The sequence below is a fragment of the Corvus kubaryi genome, unplaced genomic scaffold (assembly GCF_017639235.1).
Source record: "Corvus kubaryi isolate FWS band 111438036 unplaced genomic scaffold, C.kubaryi_AGA036_p1.0 137, whole genome shotgun sequence".
NCBI lineage: Eukaryota > Metazoa > Chordata > Aves > Passeriformes > Corvidae > Corvus > Corvus kubaryi.
Genome location: NW_024580671.1, coordinates 23,762,885 through 23,788,538, shown reverse-complemented (window position 1 = coordinate 23,788,538; position 25,654 = coordinate 23,762,885). Strand labels below are relative to the sequence as shown.

At 39.9% G+C, this 25,654-nt stretch overlaps 1 protein-coding gene across 5 annotated transcripts in view; it reads left to right on the top strand.

The window, feature by feature from the left end:
* The window catches only part of TRABD (TraB domain containing), a 35,656-nt gene that overhangs the window by 2,220 nt on the left and 7,782 nt on the right, over positions 1-25,654 (top strand). For 2 of the 5 annotated variants that reach the window (XM_042018221.1, XM_042018222.1), the window contains exons 2-8: positions 9,493-9,555; positions 11,700-11,778; positions 14,421-14,587; positions 15,457-15,597; positions 20,537-20,647; positions 22,033-22,172; positions 24,362-24,534. In XM_042018221.1, coding sequence (XP_041874155.1) covers positions 9,532-9,555; positions 11,700-11,778; positions 14,421-14,587; positions 15,457-15,597; positions 20,537-20,647; positions 22,033-22,172; positions 24,362-24,534 — 835 coding nt within the window. In that variant the 5' untranslated portion in view covers positions 9,493-9,531. Of the gene's footprint in view, positions 1-961; positions 985-9,492; positions 9,556-11,697; positions 14,285-14,420; positions 14,588-15,456; positions 15,598-20,536; positions 20,648-22,032; positions 22,173-24,361; positions 24,535-25,654 lie in introns of those variants that run through there. The other 3 variants (XM_042018223.1, XM_042018226.1, XM_042018225.1) reach the window with 3 other exon arrangements.

Sequence of the window (25,654 nt, the reverse complement as noted above, 5' to 3'; positions counted from 1 at the left end):
GCAAATACCTATGTGAATTGAATGTGAGGTCAGACCTTCAATTATTGAATGTTTTTTTAAAGGGCCATTCAAATTTCAGGTGCTATGAACATGTTAGTTAAGGCTGCAGTTTTGTATGTGAACTTGGAACTTTAGCAGTGAGTATTTTTCTCCCTTCCTAAAACAGGACTCAGGGGAACATAACTTTAATATTAACTGCAGTTTATAGATTTGTCGGAAAATGTGCATGCACTCAGTGACAAGTTCTCTTCCTTTACACTTCTTTTTCTAATAAGAAAAAAAAAAGTAGAGGAGTTGTTTTCTACTGCCTCCTTCCTTCCCCTGCCTGTAGTTGACTTGGTTTGCAGTTTTGATTGAAGTCACTGAGGGATGCAGGGACTTAGCATGTCCACATGCAAGAATTTAAGTGTCCTGATGACACTGCATATCAAGCTACAGGAAAGACTACACTGGAGCTCTGAGAGTGTCTTCCGGTGGGTAAGCCCTTCAGGCTGTCTGCAAAATAACCCTGTCTCTAGGGTCAGTGCAATGTCATGCTTCTATGTTGAGAGGTCTGTCTATCTCAGGAAGGGTGTGCCCGCTTTTGAGAGAGAGCAAGAGCCTGCACCACAGCCGAACACCACCATGACTGCTGCTAAAATTGAAGAAAGTCTCCAATCACCTGTGTAGTGCACCTGGAGATCCTGATCTTGCCTTGCTAGGATGCATATCTTGTGTGTTGCACAACTGGGAGCCGTCCTTCAGAAGGACAGCAAGACAGCCAGTTACAGCATAGCCTGTAAAGAAGGCCTGTGTGTGAGGAACCAGGATCAGGAGTTGCTGAGGAGTTTTCTCATTTCTTGGAAGGGCAGCAGATAGTCATGGAAATAGAGATTTTTTTTTTTTTTTCTTTATATATACTGAATTTGTCAGGTACAGAGTCCTTTCCAGGTTAAATGAGTAGTACAACAGCTGGATGGACTTGGAAACGGGACAGCTTTCCTGGTGAGTGTGTCGATAGTATTGAGCTGTTAGTGTTATCGTGGGGCTTCTGTGACTGCAGGCTGGAATTTGCTGTCCTGGAGCTTTGTCTCTGAGGTCTGTCGTGAAACCTGACCCTTTTCCCTCAGTTCCCTGCCACAGTAGAGCTCTGTGTCTTTACTTGTTGCCAGAAGATGAGCCGATGTCATATAATTTTTTCAGCTTTGTGTTTCACCTGATGATTTTGAAAGAGTAAATCAGCTTGTTCCCAGGTGTTGTTTGGAGACTAGGATGAAAGGGACAGGCAGAAGAACTCTACTGATAAGTAATGTGCTTGACAGTTGGGCAAAATTATTTTGTCCTCCAAAATCCCTCCAAACCATCATAAGGGTTGTGTTTAAAAGTGTTCATAGCAAAAGTTGATGTGTCTGCCGGTACTTTTGCAATGCAGTTTCTGCACATCTCAAACAGCCATTGACGGCCGTTGACACCGCAGAACTTCTTCACCCATCTCCTTTGCTTGCTGCTTGTAGGTAATGAACAGAGCAAAAAACCTGCTTCTTGTAGAACTCCATGGAAACTACACGTGCAGCAGCTGTGCTGTTTTCCTTTTGTTCTGCTTGGGAGTGTGCTAGAGAGTTTTCCAAAATCAGAAGTATCACTTGGTTCATAGCTTTACATGGCCTGGAGGGAGGAGGTGTACTGATATCTTACCGCAGTCTGCTGGTTACAAGAAAGTCTAATGAAATTATTTTGGTTCTAGATCTTCACTGAATTCACATAAGTCACATTGGAATACAATAGGAAAGTGGCTTGGATAGACGTGTAGGTTCTAAAAAACTGTCAGTTTCTGAGTGCCTGTCCAGACATGAGCCACATCACTGTGGTCTTTCTGCCCCATGTTTCTAAGTTTAGCTATGTCTCTGCAACCTCTTAAAAGAATAAGGATGTGGGCTAGTGTTTATTCTCAAATCTGCAATGCATTACCATCCTGATTCACCTCATACTTACTCATTTCATCAAGTAGACCTAGTCAGTGTAATAGCAATAACTTGTAAAACCACAAAGAATATGAGAATGCTTTCTTGTCTTTCACCAATAAGCATGTTTTCAGTGTCCCAGGCCACATATTCTTGTGTTTCAACACCTCCTTTCAAGCAAAATGAATGCAGTTGTCTTTGATTTTTATATTTTAGCTTCCGAGGCATGCACATGGATGTTGACTCCAGTGTGCAGGTACCTGAGTTTAGGCTGCATATGTCTGCACAGTTAATTTTGCAGGAACACCTCATTGATACTCAGAGGGTAAAAATATGTATTTTGAAATTTGTGAACTTCTGAGTCGTGAGAAACCAGAGCCATGCTCTACAACCATCTGTGATTACAGAACCAGTTGCTCAGTTAAGTTTCAAAGGCGTGGGTTTGTGTCAAAGAGATAACATGCAATATGTGGAATAGGTCACATTGGTGATAATTCTGAAATACATACCGATTTCTGAATTTGTGGCTGTTACGTTAATTGGCAGACAGGTTTCAGCTGATGCATCCTTCTGAGTATGAGCAGTCTATCAACAGAGAAGACACCATTTGGAGCTGATGATTGTTTGTAAACATTTGTAAGATTTCTGTGTGAAAGTATGGAAAAAGTCTCATCAGTCTTAAATACTCTGTTCACATTCCAGAGTATGGTGCTGAGACCTAAGTGGGTATCTTATTTTGGATTTGCCTTCTTAATAGGTTAAATGTTAAGCGTGGAAGGTGCTTTGTTAGGTCAGCGAGTAAAAAGTGCAACAGTCTGTCAGTGGGAGAAAAGTTGGGTCTGTATCTTCTGAAGTACTGATATGCCTCTTCTGTTCACATAAAATAAGTGATCCTGTTAAAAGGGTGGCAGCATTCAAATGAGATGTGCTTCTGCAGTGCATAATATGACTGTAAAGTGTACAGGCTATACCAGCTAAATCAAATATCCATTGCTAGTGAAACTGCAGGTTTAGAGGGTGAAAGGAACACAGCACACATATTGCACGTAGATGCACGTAAATTTTTATTGCTGCATCTCATACCAAGCTGATGGAAGCTGTGTTCTGGCCAAGGATACTGGTGTTAGAGAGCTCACACATGAGTCTCTGACTTTCGTGTGTGCCTGTGGCTTATGTCCGGTTCAGGTCAGTTTTGGCTCAGTTGTAACATGACCTGTGTGAGGTGTGCTGTATTTTCACTGGAGGACTCCCACTTTATTGTTCAACAGCCTGCTCTCAAGTTCAGTCCTTAGCCTACCTCTTGTCTTTCCCACAGCCACTTTAGAGGAACAAGGATGAGTGGTGTTGCTGTGTTACTATGAGGAAGTTCTGTCCTGTGGGGTGTGTGGGGATCCTAGAAGGACCAATGATTAAAAACAAAGGAAAATTCAGATTGCAAAATTGAAATGTTTTGAAAGTTCCAGGAGCCTTCTAACTACTTGTTTAGCTACCAGAGGTCAGATTTATAGATTATTTAAGCATTCATATACCTCAGTTTCTTATTTGTAGAACAGGGAAGTACATACAATCATATCTCGGAGGCTATGGGATTAATACTTTGAGTACCAAAGTGTCTGTACCTTGTGCAGTGTTAGTGAATATTGTAACTATCAAAAGCATTAATAGATGTATTTACATTTGTTTGTTGAGGGGATCAAACACAGAAATTTTTTGCCTGTTCCTTTCAATAAAAGGTGGAACCAGTTGTAGTTTGGTGACTCCTTTCCTAGTTTCTTTACACACATCTATTCTGATGTGTGTGCAGTACATAGAAAATAAAGAGCAATTATAAGACTACAGGCAACTTTTATTTCCCTCTTGCAGTGTCAACATGTTGAGGAAAGAAAGTGCTGCTTCTGAATTTCTGTATAGCTCAGAAGGAGGAAAACATTCAATAAAAATCTTGTTGGAAAGTAGCTGACTAGGTTGTTTTATAGGTAGGACCATGAGAGGTTTTTAGAGAGCTTTTTTATTGATTCAGTTGAATCACTCTCTGAAGAAAGCAAATTTAGACAAGACAGCAAAGGAACAAGTTCAGCCCTACTGTAGGAGGATACCATAGTGAATTGTCTGTCCACCCCTGTGTGGCGTTCGTTTGAATTTTCTCACTGAAATACCTCATTGAAATTAAACAGGAAAGGGCATTTTGTTATTTAACTTGCCTTGCTAGGAGCCCTGATTTGTGAGAGAGTGTACCTCTTGTGTTCTTGAGACTGCAGGGTAGGAGAGTTTCAGATGCCTAAAAATGAAGCTAGAACTGAAACACTTTGGTCAACTGAGACTATCAAGTACGAAAAATGAGTTCATGAGAAGATTTCACACAAAGAGGAAGCACTGCTGAAGCTGGTTTAATTTAGGAAAGCTCGAGGGCTGATGTGAAATAGCATGGCAGGGAGGTCTTTCTAACTCTGCTTTGCCAGCCTCTGTGCAGGATAAGCATTGCTAGAAGATGTTGAACTTTCCTGTGTGTTCCTTTCTGAACGTGCAGTTTTGGGGGAAAGAGAATAATGCCAATGTGCATGGAAAAAATACAGCCCCTCTTTGGCAGCGCTTTTCTCAGTAGCAATGGCTGTCCTCTATGTACTGTCAGAATAAGACGACCTTGAGAGGAAATAGGTGCCTATCAGTAGGGATGAGTAATGGCTAAATTCTACATTTACAGTTTATTCAGTGGTCTCAAAAATTTGTTTGGTTGCCTAGGTGTCTTAAGAGTTGAAAAAAGGGCTTCATTTGTTCACACATGGATATATAAGCAACAATTTTTAATGGCCCAGTGAATGGCAGGACCCCTCGGACTAACAAAGATGCAATAGGCACAAGAATCCCACTTGCCTGGGAAAAAGGTGTTTGAAGTGGAGATTCAATCATCAAGCAGCCCTTTCAAGAAAATTTCAGAGGCAAAGCCTCATCTTGCTGGATTATAAGGAGCAAGACCAGACTTCTCTTTATTTCTTTTAGCTCCAGGAATTTTCTTGGTAGTACTCACAGCAGGAGAATGAATCCCTTAATGAACGATTAAGACAGTCTCCTCGCAGATAAGAGAACAGAAATACTTCCTAATATCTGATCTTTATGAGTGCCTACAAGCTGCATCTCCCAGTTCATCTGAAAGAAGTGCACTGTCATGTCAGGTTTTCAGTATGCGATATATCTCGCAAGGGGCTCTTACAGGCCTTTGAAGTAGCTGGAGGAGGGGAATTTGATTGGCTTCACATGTTCATGCCAAATTTCATGGTAAGTAGAACTTGGGGTTATGAGATATTGTGGTATACGTATTATGGAACACTGTAAATAATTCTCTGAACAGGTTTTTTTGCCTGCGGCTTTTCAACTTGGGATTGAATTTCCTTCTGTTCCCTGACCGCCTCTTTTTCACATGCACCTCCTGTAATCTTCAGTGATCTTTTTTTCCTGGAGGAGCAGTGCTGTGCGTTGCACCTGTAAAATGACTGTGAGACTCTTCTCTGCTTACCATAAGTGTTTAAAATTTACCTGTGGGTGAACAAGCACAGACAAATAAGATGCCTTGTTACCTTGTGTCATTTCTTTAGGAAAGACAATTTCTTTTTTTAAAAGAAAATTTCTTTTTTTAAAAAAAAAAAGAAAAGGAAAAAAAAAAAGAAAGTCCAAAACACAGGTTGAAAAATAAAACTACAAGTAATTTGGAAATGCATGGATGTAAGTTGTTCAGATGGTTGCCAGGATTTGATCTGAATCGGCCCCCTTTCTATTGGACATGGGGGAAGGAAGTGCATACAGATTTGTGTGCTTCAGCTGATGATCTGTGTAACAGCAAGGTACATTCAGTCTTCTCTCAGAGGCTTCAAGATTGTATTTCAAATATCATAGCACACAAATACCTTCTGTGAATAAAGAAACGTATAAGGGTAGTGCCTTTCACATGGATGAGCTAGGTCAGCCTGGGGTCCAAGGTATTTGACTAATTCCCAAAATATATGGACTTTTGCCAGTCCTGCTGAGGAGAATGCTGCTAGCTGAGTAGCCAGCCTTGCCTGTAATCTGGTGAATCCAGAAACAGGTCTTCTGCATGGAAAATTTCACCTCCAGTGTAACTTAAGCAGATCTAAGCACCTGAAAACAAGATCATAGAATTCCTGGGTTGGAAGGGATCTTAAAGATCAGCTGGTTCCAACCTTCCTGCAGTGGACAGGAACACCTGTCATGAGACCAGGTTGCTCCCAGTTCCATCCAGCCTGGCCTTGAACACTTGCAGGGATAGGGCATCCACAGCTGCTTTGGGCAACCTATTCCAATGCCTCACTACGCTCAGAAGTAAAGAATTTTTTCCTGATATCAAATCTAAATCTACTCTCTTTCAATTTGAAGCCATTCCCCCTTGTTCTGTTACTACAGCTCTTGTAAAATGTCCCTTTCTGTGTTTTTTGTTGGCTTCCTTCAGGTACTGGAAGGCTGCAATTAGGTCACCCCAAAGCTTTCTCTTTTCCAGGCTGAACAACCCCAATTCTCTCAGCCTTTCCTTGCAGGAGAGGTGCTCTAGCCATCTAACCATTGTGGTGGCCTCCTCTGGATTTGCTCCAACAGGTTGATGTCTGTCCTGTATTGGGGACCCCAGAGCTGGATGCAGCACTGCAGATGGGGTTTCACCAGAGCAGGGCAGAGGGACAGAATCCCCTCCCTCGCCCTGCTGGCCATGCTGCTTTGGATACAGCCCAGGATACATTTGGCTTTCTGTGCTGCAAGTGCACATTGCCGGGTCATGTCCGGCCTCTCATCCACCAGCACCCCCAAGTCCTTCTTGGCAGGGCTGTTCTCAATCCCTTCATCCTCCAGCCTGTATTGATAATGGGGGGTTGCCCTGACCCAAGTGTAGCATCTTGCACTTATTAAACCTCATGAGATTCCCATAGGCCCACTTGTCCTAGAAGAAAAGTGGCAGACTTGCCTGTTGTGGCTGCCCATTCTCTCATCTGGCCATGGAAGTATTGTTCATGGATTCCCTGCAGAGGCTGCAGCTGGAAACCACAGTGAAACAGTGAGCTGGAAACAAACAGCTTGTTTTCTCCAAAGGTACAGGTCAGTTAAAAAACGGTGCTAGTTAGCATGAGTAAACTTCAAAGAAGATCTCTTCCCCCCACCCCCACCAGTATCAGCCATATAATTTAGTTAGTGGTGAGAATGGGATGAGGTTTTCTAAAATGTCACTTGGTGGGGAAAAAAACACCACATAGTGCTTCTGTGTAGGAGTCTATTCTTTAAACAGCACTTGTAGTTCATTATTTTGAAAAGCACTCTGTAGATAAGAGACATGTTTTCAAATGCCAGCAGGCCTTAATCAAGCTTAGAGCTTTAGGTTGTGTTTAGGGCCAGCTGATTCACTGGCAGAAAAACACTGTGGTATTTTGCACACAGACCAATTGAGAACCAAGCCCAGAGCTGAGCATCAGTACAGTCTGAGTGATGTTGTAGTTGGACTAGTATTTCCTCAGAGGGCAGTTGGTTTCAACATCTCCGTTTCATGCTGTTCCTCAAGTTTTGCTGGTGCAGTTCTTCCTGCAGCTGTTTGGTCATCTGAACTAAAAGACACACTTGGTAGAGTGTGAAGGGAAAAAAGTGGTGTTTTTTTTTAAACTGAGCCTGCTTTCCAGTCTGGTTTACTGCCTAAGTCAACAAGTAGTTAAGCCAGTCTATCAGAGACAGGACAGGATAAAAAGAGGCGCTGGGTTTACTTAAGCCCACAAAACTGACAGACTGTCTGCATTGAGGTGCCTGTGCGCTGGTGTGTCCTGTTCAGGTTGCAGGTCTCAAGGCAGGGGTTTCCTTCTGCTGTGCTCCTTTAGATCTGTCCACACCACTCACACATTGTGGGCGTACTGAAGCAGAAGAGCAGTTCAGCTTCACCTGTTGTTTCAGCTTACTCTGACATCCAAGGTTCCTTGACTTGACTCCTTGGAAGGCAGGAAGGCGTGGCCGTGGTTTTAAAATGATACTGTACCTTGTAGCAAAACCACTGAAGTGCTTATGTTGCCTGTGCAGACTTCTTTGGTGTTTTTGAATAGTTTGTTTTGCTGAACGTCTTGGACTGTGTTTAGTGCGTATTTGTTTTAATGAGGTATTTGCCTCACAGCTCAGGAGCTGTGTCTGTAGCTGTTGCCTGCTCAAGCTGTGGGGCTCTGTTGGGTTTCATGGGGATTTTGCTCCAGACACCATGCAGAAGCCAGGATCTTGGCCACTGTGCTTTTTTCTTGCCCAGCCTGCAGCTGTGATCTCCAGTTTGCTGGCTGACCATGAGCAGTGGACAGTGAAAAGGCACAAATTCCTGAAATCCCTCTGCTGTGTGGAGGGAGATGTGCCGGTGGACAGAATTACACTCACATGCTTCATACTGCCCAGGCAAATGCTCTTTAAAAGAAACTTACTTTAAGCAAAGCTAGAAAGTAAAATGGCTTTTTAGAAACCAGGATGCAGAGCACTAATCCTACTGCAGGAGACTGTTGTATTTGGGCAAGGGGGAGGCTTGCCATCACATTTGTGTGCTGACGTATGCTATCACCCAGATGCCAGCCAGCTTTTCTCCTCAGCCTCACCTAACTGTAGGGCAGGAGCCAAACTTGTCTGTCCACTCCCCCGAGCAGGAGTGCAAATGTATTCTATGACTAAGTTGTTCAGGATTGCTCTCTCTTTATTTAATAAAATAAAACACTGTTCACATGTACTGTGAAGTAGCTCAAATGGAGGTAGCCCAAATTGTTGTAATAAAGAAGCAGCACTTTCTTTGAGTGCTTCAATTTTGGTTGGATGGCACTGAGAATAAGCAGAACGAGCAGTAGTCCTGCATTCAGTGTCTTGGGTAACTGCCTCAGAGTACCACTCAAGTCCAGTCATAGCACTCTGCCAGCTTCAGGGAGAACTTTGGACTTTTAAGATTCCTTCTTTCATCCATATTGTTAAACTAAGATATGGAAACCATTCACTAAGGGTTTTAAAACCGAATTTCATGGGGTTTTCATACAGATACTGGCTGACTGATCTAACCCTGGCATATTTGTAAATATATGTGATCACATGATGCAGATAAAACAACATGTATGACTATAGTTGAATATTAAGATTGTGGCTGCTCTCCTATTCTTTGCAGCAGTGAAATAGAAATAGACATGATTCCTAAAATTTGCCTAAAAACTGTCTGGATGTAGTTTATATGGACAAGACAGAGCTACTGATCAAGTTGAGCAAAATTTTTGCTGTTGCAGAAACTATACTCTGGCTTTAGAGCCACCTCAAGAACCATACTGAAACAGGCTAGTTTTACCCTGCTGCTGGGGGTGTTGCTGTTGGTTTGTTGTGGTTAACAGCAGTAGAGTTGAAGAGGTGACATTTGTGCCTCTTCAGCTTGCTGCTTTTATTACTTCAACCTTTATTAGAGACTGTAGAGACGCATCTGCTTTTCTTTTCCCCCTGACAGTTCTTGAGCCAGTATTCTGGGTTATGCCATTAATTTTTAATTCTCTCCATTTCTTTCTACTTCTTTCAGTTCTTGTGTGGTTGGTGAAAATAAGCCTACACTACAGGAATGCAAGAGGAGCAACAGCCTGAGGTAGGGCTTGGAGATGAACTTTGTATCTCAGTACAATTGCAGGGAAGGTCAAGGCTGAATCAGCCAGGTTCTTCCAACTCATTCGTGGGGAAATTCTGCAAAGTCTTAGGGTTGAGAATGCCAGCATGAGACCCTTTTTAAAACGGGGATAGAGAGCTGAGTGCTATTTTTTTCCACACATTTAGGTTCTTTTCAGGTTCCCTGTCCCTCCAGCTGCAAAAGTTAAAATGGGTCTTTTGTATTATTCTACATGCAAGTGAGGAATTGCATAAAATAGCCTAACCTATGACATCAAACTTTTAGGGGAAAAAGATTTTGTGAGAATTACAGAAATTGGTTATGTACAAATAATCACATTGTACATGGCTTAAGTTCCTTGCCAAATTCAACTGAGATGCTTGTTCTATCCTTTCTGTTCTTTTCTTCTCCTTTCATATCTGTGTATCTCAAAAGCTTTTTCTGGTATAACAAGTGAAGCTCAGGAAATTTTTATCTTATGAAGTATAAGAATGTCTGTTCTTTTGTCCTGTTAATAAAAAAAAAGAATAACAAACTGCTAATGTGGTGGCTTAGTGCTGTGCTCATTGCAGTGCTGTGATGTTGTGATGACAAAGCCAGCATAAGTGACAGGATTAATTCCATATGTTACAGATGGATAAATTTTTCCAAAATATTTTTGTGACTAGACTTAACGTATGCAAGCAGTAGAGTCAAGCCATATGTTCTGATCAAAAGCTGAGCTGGTGTTAAATTAGATTTGTGAATGTAATTGCAATTTGCAGTGTAATTGCAGTTTGCAGTTGTCAGTGAACAGACTTTTACTTTGTAGTGAAAGGATGATGTGTTGCTGTGAGTATTTTAAACTTTGCACTGTAAAGCTGTTGTACTTTTTGAGTTTACTCCATGAAATGTATCATAAATTTTTCCTTGCCTTCAGTGGGGCCCACGGTAAGACGCTCAGGATTTATTTTCTCCAAATTCCTGTTTGGCATAAAGGAATGCAAGAGGAAAATAATTACTTTTGTTGAAAGCTCTTAACAATTGGATGTGCTTTGTACAGTCTTGCTTTAAACCTTAGCAGGTTAAGTACAAAGTAAATAAACCAGTCATTTTAGCTAAAAAGCTGGCATCTGTCAGGAGAGGTTGGCTGCCTGCTTGCTGACTCATTAATATTGCCTTTCCTTTGGAAAGTACTTAAATGGTGATGGATTCTCATCCTGTCTGTAACATTTTGACTTCATTTTGTTCAGAAATTCCAAATTCCTCCAATAATCATCCTGATTAAATTTTGGATTAATGTTGTTGCCTAAAGGTAGTTTATAATTTAGCTTTCTCTTATTCCTGAGTCTTTTCTGCACTGACTCTGCCTCTCTGGCTTGGATGACATTGGCTGAATGACTGGAATTGTTTGAATTCTATGCACGCGTTTTAAAACTTGCCTGTTAATCAAAAATAAGAGAGGTTTTTGCTAGCCAAAGACCTGCATCATATACTTCTAGTGATAATATTTAAAAGTCAGTCTTTGGGAATCTTTTCAATTACCTTTTGTTCCTTTAGAGGGCAAAACTCTGCAGATGTCTTGTGTCTTTTTGGCTTTGACTTCTGATATGTATAAAGTCATCATGCACATGAACTTTCTAAGATTTGATGTGCATATTGTGTAACTGCCTTATCCCAACAAATACTTGGCCTGACTTTTCTAGAATGGATGTTTAGTCTTGTGAGTACTGATTAACTTTGTCAGACTCCTGACAGACTAATGCTGACTGGTAGTTGAGTTAAATGGTATTAAAATAATCAGTGCACATTTTAGTTTTCAATACAGAAGGTGCTATAGTAGTGTTAGAGATAAACTTGTTCTTTTTATGTGGAATCCCATTTATTTAAAAACTCCCTGTCAAGTATAAATATTATCTTTTAAAATAGGCATGAAGTAGTTAGTCTTTGGTATGTTCTTCCTCATACTCAGGCAGCTAGGAAAAATAGTTGTAAAACCACAGATGTTTTGAACTGTGACACTGCTTAAATTATTTACTTGTTTGAATATTATATGTAGGTTCAAATTGAGTAAACTCACAAAGGGAAAGATGTATTAAAACATTTCATTATAATTCCCAGCCTCCTTTTGAATTTTTTTCATACAGGCTGCTGCAGATCCAATGTCCTCCTCTGATGCACCAGAAGATGGCCCAAAGGAAACGTCAAGTGTATCGCAGAATATCTGTATGTTTCTGGTTTGACTGGGGAGGGTGTATCACACTGGAAGGGTATTAAGCTAAATGTCCTTGCCTTTTCCTTAGCTAAAAAGGACAGGGTGGTTAGCACAAAAGGGAGATGCTAATGAAGTCATAGCTGACTTAATCTGTTCTTGATTTGTTTCAAGGCCCAGTTGTGTAAATCAAATTCAGAAAGAGCAATGACATATTGATTCTCAGTTTGCTGATCCCATACTTTCAAAAGTAAACATTTTTAGATTTAGTAGATATACTCAGCTATTGTTTTGAGCTCAGTTATTGCTTTCTAAGCCAGTGATGCGTAAGTATGTTTTGACAGTCTGGCATCTAGTGATATGATGTTGATCAGTTGTCCCAAGTGGAATGCTTTGCCCACACTAGCATGTTAATATTTTGGCAAGCCTGCAGGATGTGGCAATAGAAGTATTCCAACCAAAACTGTCTTGTGAATCCCAGGAAGAGAGTATCTTTTCTTAGCTGTTACTGGTAAGGATCAGATAATGACAGGCATTTCTTTCTCAAGAGGAGAAAACAAAGGCTTCTTAAGATTTGCTTTATGTATATTGATACACTGTTGTGATATTAATGTATACAGCGCTAATTTGTAACAATAGGAACATTCAAATTGTTCTTTCTGGTGAGTAATAGGCTCTAAACCACCTTAGGGCAAATTAGTGTGTAACAGCAACATTGCTGAATAATTCCTAGGGATCTCAACTTTCATGGGATCAAAGAGAGCCTTGACTAAAGTTATGGGAGGCATATGCAGACCTGAAGAAGCAGATTAATTTTTTATGTTGCTTTTTTCTCCTGATAGAGAAGTTGGTTCAATGAAAAACATAGCTACTCCTGAGAATGTTTTCCTTAATTGTGTCCTTAAATTATAACATCTGGCACTCTACCACTATAGCACTTTTTCTTCACATGAAACATTATTCAGTCCAGTACCGAGTATATGTGCAAGGTGAAGGGTTATAAAATAAATAGCAATTACACCCTTTAAGGATTACCAAATACATAGAAATCACTTTCAACTGGGGGAATCTGAACAATAAATGGCTTTAGGCTAGGAAAGTACTTGAGACAGATATTACACACGCTTCCCCATGTATTATATTCTCCCTTACATATCCACTTTTGACCATAGTGGGAGGCAGGATATTTGCTTAGGTGGGTTTTTGTTGATCTGCTATGACTGCTTTTATAATTATGTGACTGCGAGTGCTACAAATGCAACAGCCTTTCCTCTTCTTCCTTTTTCAGTCATGTTTTCCTTACCTCCTCCTTAGCATCACCATCTGTTTTGGCAGCAACATTGTCTTAGCTCAGACAGTACTGATTGCAGCACACCATGTTCTTGGGTATTGACCATGAAGTAGTAGGTTGCTAAAATGCTAAGAAGGATGTTGAAGGGTTGCTTTTATTTTTCTGGTTTGGGTTTTTCTTTTGTTTGGTTGGTTTTCTTTTAATTTGGTGGGGTTTTTGGTTGGTTGGTTTTGGTTTGGGGTTGTTTTTTTTTTACATAAAGTCTTACGAGATTAGTATTTGTGGGACAGAACTGGGGCCAGAGCCACACAATTAAATCCGATTCATAAAATGAATGTGTGGTAGGAGGCTGTAATTTATCTGCGTCTTTGACATCCTGCCTACAAACTGTTCACTAATCTTTCTTTTTTTCCCTGGGCTTATGATCCTATTCCAGGCTTATGGAGACCACTTGAGACCTCTGCTAACTTGTGCAGCAGCTTGCCAGAGAAAGAGAGTTGGTTGGAAACAAAACTCTGCTTTCCTGCTTGATACTTTTTTTTCTAAGATGCGTTACAGCTTAAAGATGACTCATTCAAAGTGACTTTTATTTCCCATTGCTATAGAGTTAAAGCTTCCCTATCTCAGTCAGCGAGGCTAGCTGGCATTTAACAAGTAACTGTGATGGAACTGATAGATCCTCCTGTTTTCCATATGGCAAGCTTGACATAGAGGGGCTAAACTCACACTGTACCATTTTGATCTTAAATAGTTGTTGAATCTAGGGAAGAATGATTGGATTCCTGACCTAAATACCTCTTGAGGTTTAATTTTCCTCTGTGTACTGATCCTTGGTGTGTTAATCACGGAAAAGGCTAAGGTTGGTACTGTAGGTATCCTATATGTGCCAATATGTGCAGGTGGCTTTGCCATCATATTCACACCAGTGTCCATGTGTTGCTATCATTTATATAGATAAGAATCCCAAAATGGAACACTTTGGGTTTAGAATTTTAAAATGCTCTTTTTTTTTTCTTTTTATTTTTTCTCTAATTTAGTGTACACCTTTTCTAAATATTCTTTGCTTCTCTGTCCACCTCACCTGCCACACAGCTTCTCTCTTTCCCTTACTGAACTGCGTGGACAACCTGTCCCAGTGTCCACAGGGTAGGAAACCTGGACTGAGACCCATGCTTGGAGGCAGCCTCTCCAGTGATGGCACTCTCAATGATGTAGCTTCAGAATTGAATGTAAGATTACAGTGGTAAATCAATGGCCTTTTAGCTCTGCTCTGATGTTTAGTGGCGACATTTTTATTTTCTGTTTTACATACCTGCACTTTATATCATGTGTGCTTTTCTTTTCTGTTTTTCTTTACATTTATAGCTGATGCAGATGCATTTAAAATTCTTCTGGAGATGAAGTTGAAGAAGAGGCAGAAAAGGCCTGCTTTACCAAGCACTGTCACTGAGCTTGACACTGAGGATGGGTCTAAAGTATATGTGGTTGGAACAGCCCACTTCAGTGACAGCAGCAAAAAGGATGTAGTAAAGGTAAATACTCAATGTGAGCCCTTCAGCAGCATCTTTATAGTGTTGTCAACTAACTGCTTAGCAGAATGAAGTCCAGCTCTCTGACTTGGTTCTGTGCTGTAACCTTCAGGCTCTGTTCTTTCTAGTTGGCTGTTGGAGGGCTAACAGCACTATGGGATGAGAGGCAGACATTTTACAGTAATAATTTTTGATGCAATACATTGCTCTCCCAGCTCAAATATTTTTATTTGTCCTTCAATAAAAAAGGCAGATACAGTGCTAGTGTTGAAAGTAGAAATCTCACTCGTGAAGCTTACGTTGCCTGTATAATATTTAGCTGTAAACCATGCTGCCTAAAACTCTGATTCCATTCTCAAGCTGCAAATAGGTCTGAAGCCCTAGTGCAAGTAGAAACTATTTCATGCTGTACCTCCTGCAAACTCTGCAATTTAGAGTGGCCTTACTATCCAGGAGCTAGAGGGGGAGGAATCTTGTAAGAACCAGGGTTGACAATTCTGGCACAAAGTGTATTCTAATTCAGATTGCAAATTACCACAGAGTACGGTCAAATTAATTTTGTGAATGTGGAAAGTTTAACATCAAGTGTTTCTTTCCTGCTCCCCTCCCCAGCACATTGTGTTCACAATTATCCTGTCCTAAAGCATCCAGTAACTAAGGCTAAGTCTTAACTTAATTTCAATTGCTGTCACCTTCCTTAATATTTTTCTTAATGCATAGTTATTTGGAGAAGTCTTATTTACTATTCTACTGATTTTTAATTGAAAATGATTGTTGGAATGTGCTTTTAAGGTCCCTTTTCTCTTTAAAATACTGATATTGGCTACATTTATTCCTTTCTAAAGCAGTATAAATAAATTCATCTTTTTCAGACAATACAAGAAGTGCAGCCTGATGTAGTTGTGGTGGAACTATGCCAGTACAGAGTTTCTATGTTAAAGATGGATGAAAAGACATTACTAAAAGAAGCCAAAGAAATAAATCTGGAAAAACTTCAACAAGCTATAAAGCAGGTATGATTCCTACAGCGAGAATTTAAGGTTTTTGTTAAGAGCAGTTTGTCACATTGAATCAAAACCAGTGTTCCCGCCAGCTGGGAACCTTATACTGTTGACCTAGATGAGAGTACTACTACAGTGGCAAAGATAGGTTTGGGTATTTTTTTTTGTTTTCAGATGGACCATTGAGGATTTTCTTTTCACAATGGGATCGTTTGGGCAATTTGTTGACCTTGACAGGAATCCTCCTACATTTAACAGCTGCTCCATTTGCAGGACACAAGTCTAACTTTGCAATTGTAATGCTCTGCTAATATATTTAAATGTAATTATTATTCGGCAATCTGCATCTGTATCACAGCTATTTAAGGAGCACTTAATTTTGGTATTTTCTGTTTTGCTGCATTCCTTCTTCATCCTAGTGTGTTGCTCTTTAATCCCTATCCACTTGTCTTTTGAGTAGTTTCTAACTGATAGTAGGCCCTGAAGGGGGATTCTGAAAAATCTGGGCTGAAAAGTGTGGGATTTCTAGTCAAATTATGACTACTCTGGCAGTTTGATGCGGACATGTCCGGGACGTGTGTGCAAAAAAAATGTTATCCTGTGTTTTTTCCAGTTCCACATAGTTAGCGTGTATTTAACTAATTTTAAGCTAGGCACAGTGAAATAACACCAAGTTGACTTAAAAGTGAAAGGACACTTGATTAGAATGGCAGTGTATAGTCAATAGTAAAAAGAGTTTCAGTGTCCAGTTGGATGAAGAAATTCATAGATTGTTATTTTGGTCGTGTGGTAATTGTACATTGGAATTGCTTTATTGATGTAATGGGGGAATTTCCAGGACTGCACCCCTGATAGGAATATAATCTGCATCCATGCAGAAGCACTTGTAGCGGCTCAGGGCTATCCAGTGTGTGTGCTCGCACACGATGTCTCAGAGCAGCCTTTCTGACTCGCAGAGTTAGGCAGTAATGCCTTTCCTGTTTTCTTTATTTATGCCCTATCAAAGGAAAAGACATTGCAAAACACTTGCATATTGCATGAATTGCTGCATCTATTTGTTTATTTTAGGTAAGGTGGATTATTCTGATGCATGTAGCCAAAATGCTTGTTCACAACTGGAACAGCATAGCTGGGGGTCTTCTGACCTTGTGAACAGGCACAGAAACTTCTTGTTTTATATCAAAGCTAAATGCAACAGTTTTTGCTGTGTTAAGAGGAAAAGGACAATGAAAACAAAACAGCAGACTTTTTTTCTCTGTGATGTAAATTTGTGTTGGCAGCTTTGCAGTTACTGCTTCCTACCAGGCTTGAAGTGATCTTGTGTGCAGACAGTAGAAAACACAGACTCTGTTTACTCTAAAGCCAGAGAGTACTACAAGGATCATTGCTATTGTTACAGCTCAGTATTAGTCTGCTTTACCACCAGGAATAATGCAAATAATAAAATTTGAACATTGGGCCTTTTAAGGAACATATTTCTCTATCTATGGTCTCAACCAAAAAAACCCCCAATCTTTCCCCTTTGAATCGCTAACAGCATGGATTATATAGGGAAAACCAGGAAGAACAGTCCAACTGTCTCATGCCAAGTTATAGTATCTTTGTTTTTCTGTAATAAAATCAGACCAGTTGGTAAGTTGCTCAGTTATGCCTTAGTTGCCTCCTCTCATTGAAATGTGCCTCCAGCCCCAGAAGCTACACTGAAAGTCAAAGCTGCTTTCAGCTTTCATCCTTGAGTTTGGAAATGAGGAAGAAAAGCCCAAATGATGTCTCTTTATAGTCACTTACATAAATATTAAGCTGTAAAATTGGATTTCATTGCTCTTAATTGAAGCTGGAAACTGAGCAGCATGTTAACATGAAACATACATATTTGCAATGGGTCACTGGCATCCACAGCTTATCACGCAACTGTTGTAGGTTAAAACCAGACTTCTTTAGCTCCTCCTTGAATTTCAAAACCCTTACAGTTGTTTGCAGAGAAGTACCTGTTTGCTTTCCATTAAGCAAGGCAACACAGTGCAGACTGGTATCTGGCTCAAATGTGGATAACCTGGAGTTACCCACAAGCAGTAACAGTTGGCTTAAACCAAATTGGTACAACAGGTTCTCTCTTTTCCCCAGCATCTTGGTTCTACTATCCCTTCTGTGTCCATACCATGGCCCTGTGATAGTTTGAGCAGGGCTTGGTTTTTTTGCTGCATCATCCCCCACTGGCTGTGAGATTGCTAGTCTTGGCACAGAGGGGCAGTTGAGAAACCTTGCTCTGGGGGCAGAAGTGACAGCAGAGTCATAGCTTAGCCTCCTTTTGTCTGAAGTTGCCTGTGGAGGAATATATTGTAATGTTGGTTCTGGCTAGTGAAAAAAGCTCACATTTTGCACTGTGTAGTACAGCCCTCCATGTTTAGGTAACCCACAGGGATAGTCTTCTTAAATAAAATTGATATCATGTGAATTGGTAGATGATAGCTACATCCATATGGACAGGAGCAGGCTGCTGTTCACTTGCTACCTTCGCTTGTGTTTTGAAGTCTAACTTCCAGTGTTCTTGCAGCAGCAGGAAAACCGATACCAGGCTCCAGGTGTCAAGGCTGTGCTGCCTTCCTTCGTGGGAATTAGGGTTTTTAAAAGAATTGCAAATGAAAGTGCATGTGGTTTGTTTCTGCACTTGGTGCTGGATCGGTGACCTGTTATGCTGTCAAAGAGTAGCTCCAAGGCCCCCTCCATAGGCTGTGTTCCCATGCATAGTATAAGTGTTCTTTGCCTGGGTATTGCTCTCTCTTCCTGCCCTTTTCATCGTCTCTATGCTAGTCATGTGTCCAATAGTGTATCTTCCCTCAGTCATCCTTTCCCAAGCCTCACAAGTATTTAATATGTTTAATCTCTTCTTGTGTATTTGGTATTTCTTTGAGCATTTTCTAGTTGAAGTATCTTGTTTTCAAGGCAGGAGTCTGCTAAAGACTGTACAGCAGTGCTCTCATGTTTCCCTGTTGTTCCTTTCCTGGTAATCTCTTACTCGTCTTGCTTTCTGACTGCTATTGAACATTGAGCTTATAAAATTGGTGGTTTGCTTTCTCTTTCCTGTATGCTGATAGCTTTGCATCCCTCTGCCTGTGCAGTTAAATTTCTATATATTTGTGTCAAACCACGACAGTTTTGCTATGTTTATTTATGGCTGTTGCATCTAACATATGAAATTATTGCCATCCACTCTGGATTTAATGTTCTTTTGTGGTCAGCTTTCCTTTATACAACACTGACTAATCTGGTATAGATAATAACCTCCTTTACTGTTTTGCTCCCATCATTTTTTGTACATTTTTCCCTTTATCCCCTGACAGTATCTGGCTGGCCCGTTGTTGCTACATATACAGCTGCTTGTCACCTTTTATCTCCTTGATGCTAAACAAATATGGCAGGTACTAAGTTTGTGCAGGTTAAGAGCACAGACAACTTGGAAACCCTTTGAAGATGTATCCCTCTATTAGCCAACAGGACAGATATTCCTGTTGTATAAAATACAACTTCAGGTGCATCAATCCTGAAGGAGAGATCAGCCAGAAAATAACCTCAGGCTGCATTATCCTAGTTTTTTGGAGGGGGGTTTTGTATCTTTTCTGAACTTCTGGAAACCTTTGTTCCCCAGGCACTTTATCGGATCTCAGGGATGCTGAAAACACTTTTTCTCCTGTTTCTTCCTTCTCTCCAAAAGTCCAGCACTTGACTTTCTTGCATGCTTGCTAGTTTGTAGTATGATAAACAAAGTAATCAATTGGCTTTGGAAATAACCCCTCTGTTGCCAGTTCTGGTCCTCAGTGATCTTGAGTCCATTTAACTGCACAAACCATCCACAGCCTTTGGAAAGGTTACGCCAGCATTGGATCTGGCACAAGGTGGGTCATTTGAGCAAAGAATGGAGACCAGGACCTTTCTCTGGTAACTTCCAGCAGTTATATTAAGTCAGGCTATCCTGTGTAGCCTCATCCCGAGTTGCATGAAGCTGATGATAAAGCAGGAAATTAGCCTTTGCTGAGGAAAGAGACGGTGCCCCTTTTGGCAGAATTATGGACTGATGCCAGATTGGAAGAGATGTATAACCAAGGTGCAGGTTATGCTTTGGTAAGGTAATGTTGATTCATTGAGTCTTAATCATAAAAGTAACTTGTTGAGGACAGCCAGAGCTGGACAGAAGGGACAGATTTGAGATGTTTTTTCATTCTTTTTGTAAAGGGTCAGGAAAGGAAAATTTTGCTTAAGTATACATAGGAGAATTCTTTCCTTTTCAAGAGAAGAGTTTTGATTTTAAGTCTCAGTTCAAGAAAGCAATAGAAAGCCTTCCATCTTCTTGTGGGACTGAGTCATACTGAGGGCTGTGAGGTCTCTTCTAAGATCTTGCGTTCTGAAATCATACACTGCAATTTCTTGTACAATGCTAGATTCTCTGTTTCTTCATCTAACCAGTCCTCAGCCTAAGTGTTTTTCAGGATTGTAGACATGTCTGGGATTAGACCACTGGCTGTTCACTTCAGTGTTTCTATGATGTGGTGTTCGCTGTACATTCAATGGTGTATACTCCTGTGGTCCCTTTATTTTTTTGTATCCAGATAAAGAAAAATTAAATGGTATGAACTGTTTTACCATTAAGTTATCCAGACACTTTCTTCAAGCAGACAGAGTAAATATAGGCTGAAATAAGTCTGGCTATCCTTCTTTATTTTCTTAACCTGCTATACGTTTTTGTTGAAAGGTAGAATACTTTGGCCGCACAGTGAGGTAAACTGATAAAAACTGAAATATGAGCTGTATTGGTCAGTGAATTGGCTCAAAAATGTAGCTTCAGTGCTGTTTCTTCATTAAAATAATTAATGTTTTTTTCAATTCTGTGAACAGTGTATTCTTCAGCCTGTAGATTTTTTTTTTTTTTTACATGTTCTTTTCCCTCTTCTGCCAGAATGGAGTCATGTCTGGATTGATGCAAATGCTGCTTCTGAAGGTATCTGCTCACATCACAGAACAGCTGGGAATGGCCCCAGGAGGAGAATTCAGGGAGGCTTTCAAAGAGGTGCGAACTTGAAATGGCTTTTCTGAGATTATTGGCCTTTTGCTTCCAGAATTGAACTCAATAAAATCATTTTGTTATTGCCTAGAAAAGAGCACTCTGGCCATACCTCTGCTGAAGCCAGTGAAGTAGTAAAAATAATTTTTGACTTCAACATGTACCTTAAGGTGAAAAGATCTGTAGACATGAGTGGTATGAAAGCAATTCCAAAAAGGCTTCAAATGATAAGGGTTTTTCTTGATGATATTTCTGAAGATATTTGTTTTCATTAATAATTTAGTTTCATTTAAACAATTGTTTTTGACTTCTGAATATTGATCTTGGTCCCACTGTTGGTGGTGTCAGGATTTCAGGCTGTGAAAACCAGCTCTAAAGGATTAGTGAGATCTTACACATTCCATTCATCTAGAAAAACTGGGGAAGTGAAATATCTGACTGGTCTGTTAGTCCTATATGGTCTTTTAACATCACCTTTTCTACTACTGCCAGCAGTGATACCTGGAACTAAATAGTAGCTGTGTATCACACTACTCATTTTGTCTTGGAATACTGGGACACTGTTTTCTGTGTATGTATCCATCTTGCAGAATGTATCTTGCTATTTTTATGTAAATTATGTACTAGTAAGGAAATCTGAGAGAACATTGCTGATAAAGAATCTGGAATAATTTGGTGTCTTCATCCTTAATAAAAAGAAAACTTGTTCAAAGTGTATTTTCTTGAGCATTCCAGACCAGAACGAAACGTTTTAAGCATTTTCCATTTTAAGTGGGAAAGAAAAAAAATTAGCTCCGTCCTATTCTAAAGTGATTGCTGGAAATTTTTAAAGAACTGTGCATAGGAAAGAATTTTCTAGAAATTCTATTCTGTGCTAAAATTTGTCAGCATGAGCTACAGCCAAGTCTCACCTCACATTATCATGCGGTATTTGGCATCAGTTATTGTCTCATGAGCTCTTTCTTTAATATATTTTACCATTGCCAACTGAAAGATTAATGATCCTGACAAATCCTAGGTGAAAGCAAAATGATGACAGTTGTTTCACCTCAGACTTTATTCAGACTCAGATAGATATTGAGCCCCATTGTCACCTTATGAAGTAATAATCAGAAGCTTTCTGCTTCAGTAGAAGTAACCTCAAGGGTATGGCATTACAATTTTCACAATACATTGTGTATTTGATCTATTCCTTTATGAAGTAATGTAGTAGTATTTTGTAAATTTTATTTACTGCAAAGCCAAAATATTTTTTTTATGTTGAAGTATGACACTACTTGCTCTTTTTTAAGATACCCTGTATAACACAGTAAATCCTTAACGTTCATTAATAAGAATGTGCTGTGCTGCAGTATGAAATGTTGACTGATTATTTGTATCTTCTGTTTCAGGCCAGTAAAGTACCTTTCTGTAAATTCCACCTCGGTGACCGACCCATCCCTGTTACATTTAAGAGAGCAATTGCTGCACTTTCCTTCTGGCAAAAAGTCAAGCTTGCTTGGGGCCTTTGCTTCTTATCTGACCCCATCAGGTATGAAAAAGCACCCCATATGTTTTATGTTTGGGGTGTATTATTTAGTTCTTGAGTTTGACTTTAGTATGAGGGTACCCAGCCTGATGCAATGAAATCTGAAGTTAGTGAGAAGGATGAATATACAAAGTACCCTGCAATAATATGTATTTTTGAAGTGAAAGCTGTCTTTCTGATCTTGTGTCAACTCTTCCTTTAAAATTGTCTTGCAATGCGTTACTTCCAGATGAAGCGTAAGATTAGGTGCTGGAGAATTCCTAGTATACTTAGAAAAAATTTCTTTAAATTATTTTTTTTTTATGCTGAGAATAAAATCTTTCCCACCACTGTGTGTGGATACTGTAAATAAAAGAGTGTAAGGGCATCAGTACAATAATTTGTATGTCCTTAAGAGTTCCACAGGTCTTAGGCTTTCTGTGCTAATTCACATCAGGATCAGGGCAGCTTGAGAACTAAATCTGCTGTCTGAGCAGATTTTTGGAACAAGAGGAAACTTCAAGAGTCCACATGTTGTCCACAGACTTCAAATGATTATTGCCTTTATAAAGGTGCATTGTTATGAAGTCTTGCCTTATGTTACTATTTCTTGGACAGCCATTCTTGGTTTCCCCTGCCTTTCAGAGACGTCCCTGTGCCAAATTTGCATGCTCTTTCCGCAAGTAGATGTGTGGTAACTTGAACTGGCTGAGAACGTGTGCACAATTGCTCTCCTAAATTCAGTCTCCACCTACCAGACTTGCAGTGGTGTTAGAAGTGCACTTGGCCTGGCCCCTGAATTTCAGTGCTTCTCTCATAGCCTGTGGCTGGAACTCTGCAGCTCATGCAGTGACATCTGGCATTTTTACAGGCTGTTAAAATAAGGCCAGGGCTAAAACGCTGTAGTTGTGTTGATCAAACTTTATGTTTTCCAGTTTTAACATTTACTTAATTGTAATTTACTGTAAATACTTGACATTACATTAATCTGTAAAATGAGCTTGACCATCTTTTAAGCCATTAACTATAGTTCATGCACCAAGTAAGTTTTCTTACTACTTTGTCTGATACCAGCATGAGACAATTTTCAGGCTTTTGGGGGGCATCTTTCTGTGCATTTTTTCCCATTTTTTATCCATCCTAAGAACAGTCTGGTTTTCAACTGCAATATTAATGTTATTATAGTAAATGCACGCTACCTTCCTGATGAAGCTTGGCAATAACATTTCAGTTACTGTTGTACAATTGCTTTTTAAACATAACATGTGGATAGAGGTTGAAAACAAAAGGCATTTATTTCAGAAAGTTATTGGGTAGAGAGAGGGTATTGTGCATCCAGCCATCAACATGAGATTCCATGGAAAATGGAGTAATACTTAAACATCAAAATTGTCAGTCTGTTGATGTTTCTGGGTCTGTTGAAAGCTAGCATTTCTCCTTTCAGTTGCCCTGCTGACGTTTGTAGTGTCCTTTTCATCTTGGAAACTAAAGGAAGCCTGTTTGACATAATTCTTTAGTAGACAGTGATGCCAACCAGATAATTTCGTTGCTGCAGGCTATGACCCACAGCTAGAGGTGCTAACAGAAGGGTTTATAGTACCTATGAAAAGAATAAAAGCTCATTTCATTTACTCCTGCAGTTCTTACTTTTCATTTCGTGCCCATTTTCTATTCTTCTGTTCTGCGAATTGGTTTATAACTTTGACTTCCCAGCTGAAGACCAGTGATTGACACTAGGAACCTGCAGATCTCTTTCCATGCCCTCAGACGGTGCCTTACAGCATGCCTTTTTTGTTCCTTAAGTAGTCTCTGTGTGTTTAGTGATCAGATCTCCTTCCTCGGAAGAGCTCTCTATAGGCTCTTCTAAGCCTGTTAATACACACGGAAAGTGGGGTACCATGGTAACTGTTGCCCCTGAAGCCCTGGGGGTTTTGCTGAGTTGAGTTGTCAGCTTTTAAAGTGGGAAGGGAGAAAATCCAGTTGAACTGGCTAAGGGCAAGTGACCTCTTTTTTTCCCTTTCCTTCACTGTAGAGGCATTGTTAGGTATCAAGTCTTACAGGTTTGTGGAGATTATTTTCCTTCTGGAGAGGAAAACTGGGGGAGGAGAACTGTAGACTGTGTTTAGGTGGATAATGTGTGTAACACCCAATTGTTTTTATTCATTGGTTTGTCACAGACAAACAGATACTGAGAAAACTTACCTTTCTTTCAGTAAAGATGATGTGGAGAAATGCAAACAGAAGGATTTACTGGAGCAGATGATGGCAGAAATGATTGGAGAATTCCCTGATCTTCATCGAACAATTGTCTCCGAACGAGATATTTACTTGACCTACATGCTGAAGCAAGCAGCAAAGCAGATAGAACTACCTCGAGCTTCAGAAAGTAATTGTTTTAAAGCAGAGATTATGACCAGCAAGGTGTTTGTTGTATACTGGTCCAAAGTTCAGTTCTCAGGAAACCTGGGATGTTCTGTTCACGAATGCTGCATATCACATAAGATACAATGCTTCAAAAATTTAAAAGGGGTGTTACTCTCCTGCTGAAACCACCTAGAGCAGCAGACTCTTAAGTTATGTTCCCTTTCTCATTGTGCTATTTAAAACTGGAAAGTACTAGTTAGCCAGACAATATTTCAAAAGGCAGGGATCCGGTATGACAGCACAGAATGGGACAGTCATCTATCTCACTTGCCCCATTATTTCACCAAATTAATTGTTGTCAGTGGCTGCTAAGGGACTCATTTCTTGATAAGAAATGGGACTCGTTCTTTGATTCTCTAGTTTCGGTACTCTTCATAGGATTTTTTTTTAAATTATAAATTGGGCTGCTAGGAACTTTGATGATATGGCAATAATAATCATTTGTGACTCCACTGTTTCAGCAAGGTATGGGCATACAGAAAAATTGTATTTCTCTAATCTTTAGAAGTATTCTGCTGGCATATGTGATCTGCATGCCCTTCCTATAGATAAGCATACTGAGGTATGTTACCTCTTAATATCTTAAGAAGATAGTGTTTGTCATCACTTTAGTGCAGAACTTCTTTCTAGTTGCAGTTCTGATTTAGAGCAACCCTAGAACAGACTGAGAAAAGGAAAATTTATAAAAAAACCAATTTGGTATATATATAGTAGTTCTACTGTTTTCAGTACAGTTTTGTTCCATTTTTGGGTTGGGCTGCTTTTCACATTTTTACTTTTTTTCTGGAAAAATCAAGGGTGGATATTTAAAGCAAGACAGTGGAACTTGTATTTTATATTTATGTATTATGCAGAATTTTCCCCCATAGGAAAGCAGCCTGATTATTATTACTTAAAAAGTTTTTTGTGAATTATTTTTATTGTGGCATGGTGCTGTATTTTTCATTGGGGAAAACTTCCAGGAACCACATTTTGGGTGTTGTGAAATTTGGATGGTAGATGGGAGATGAGGGTGAGAGCTGGCATGTGTTGCATTGGTCTGATGGTAGCTGTCTCATTGCTGCATGTCACTGCCCTAGGTT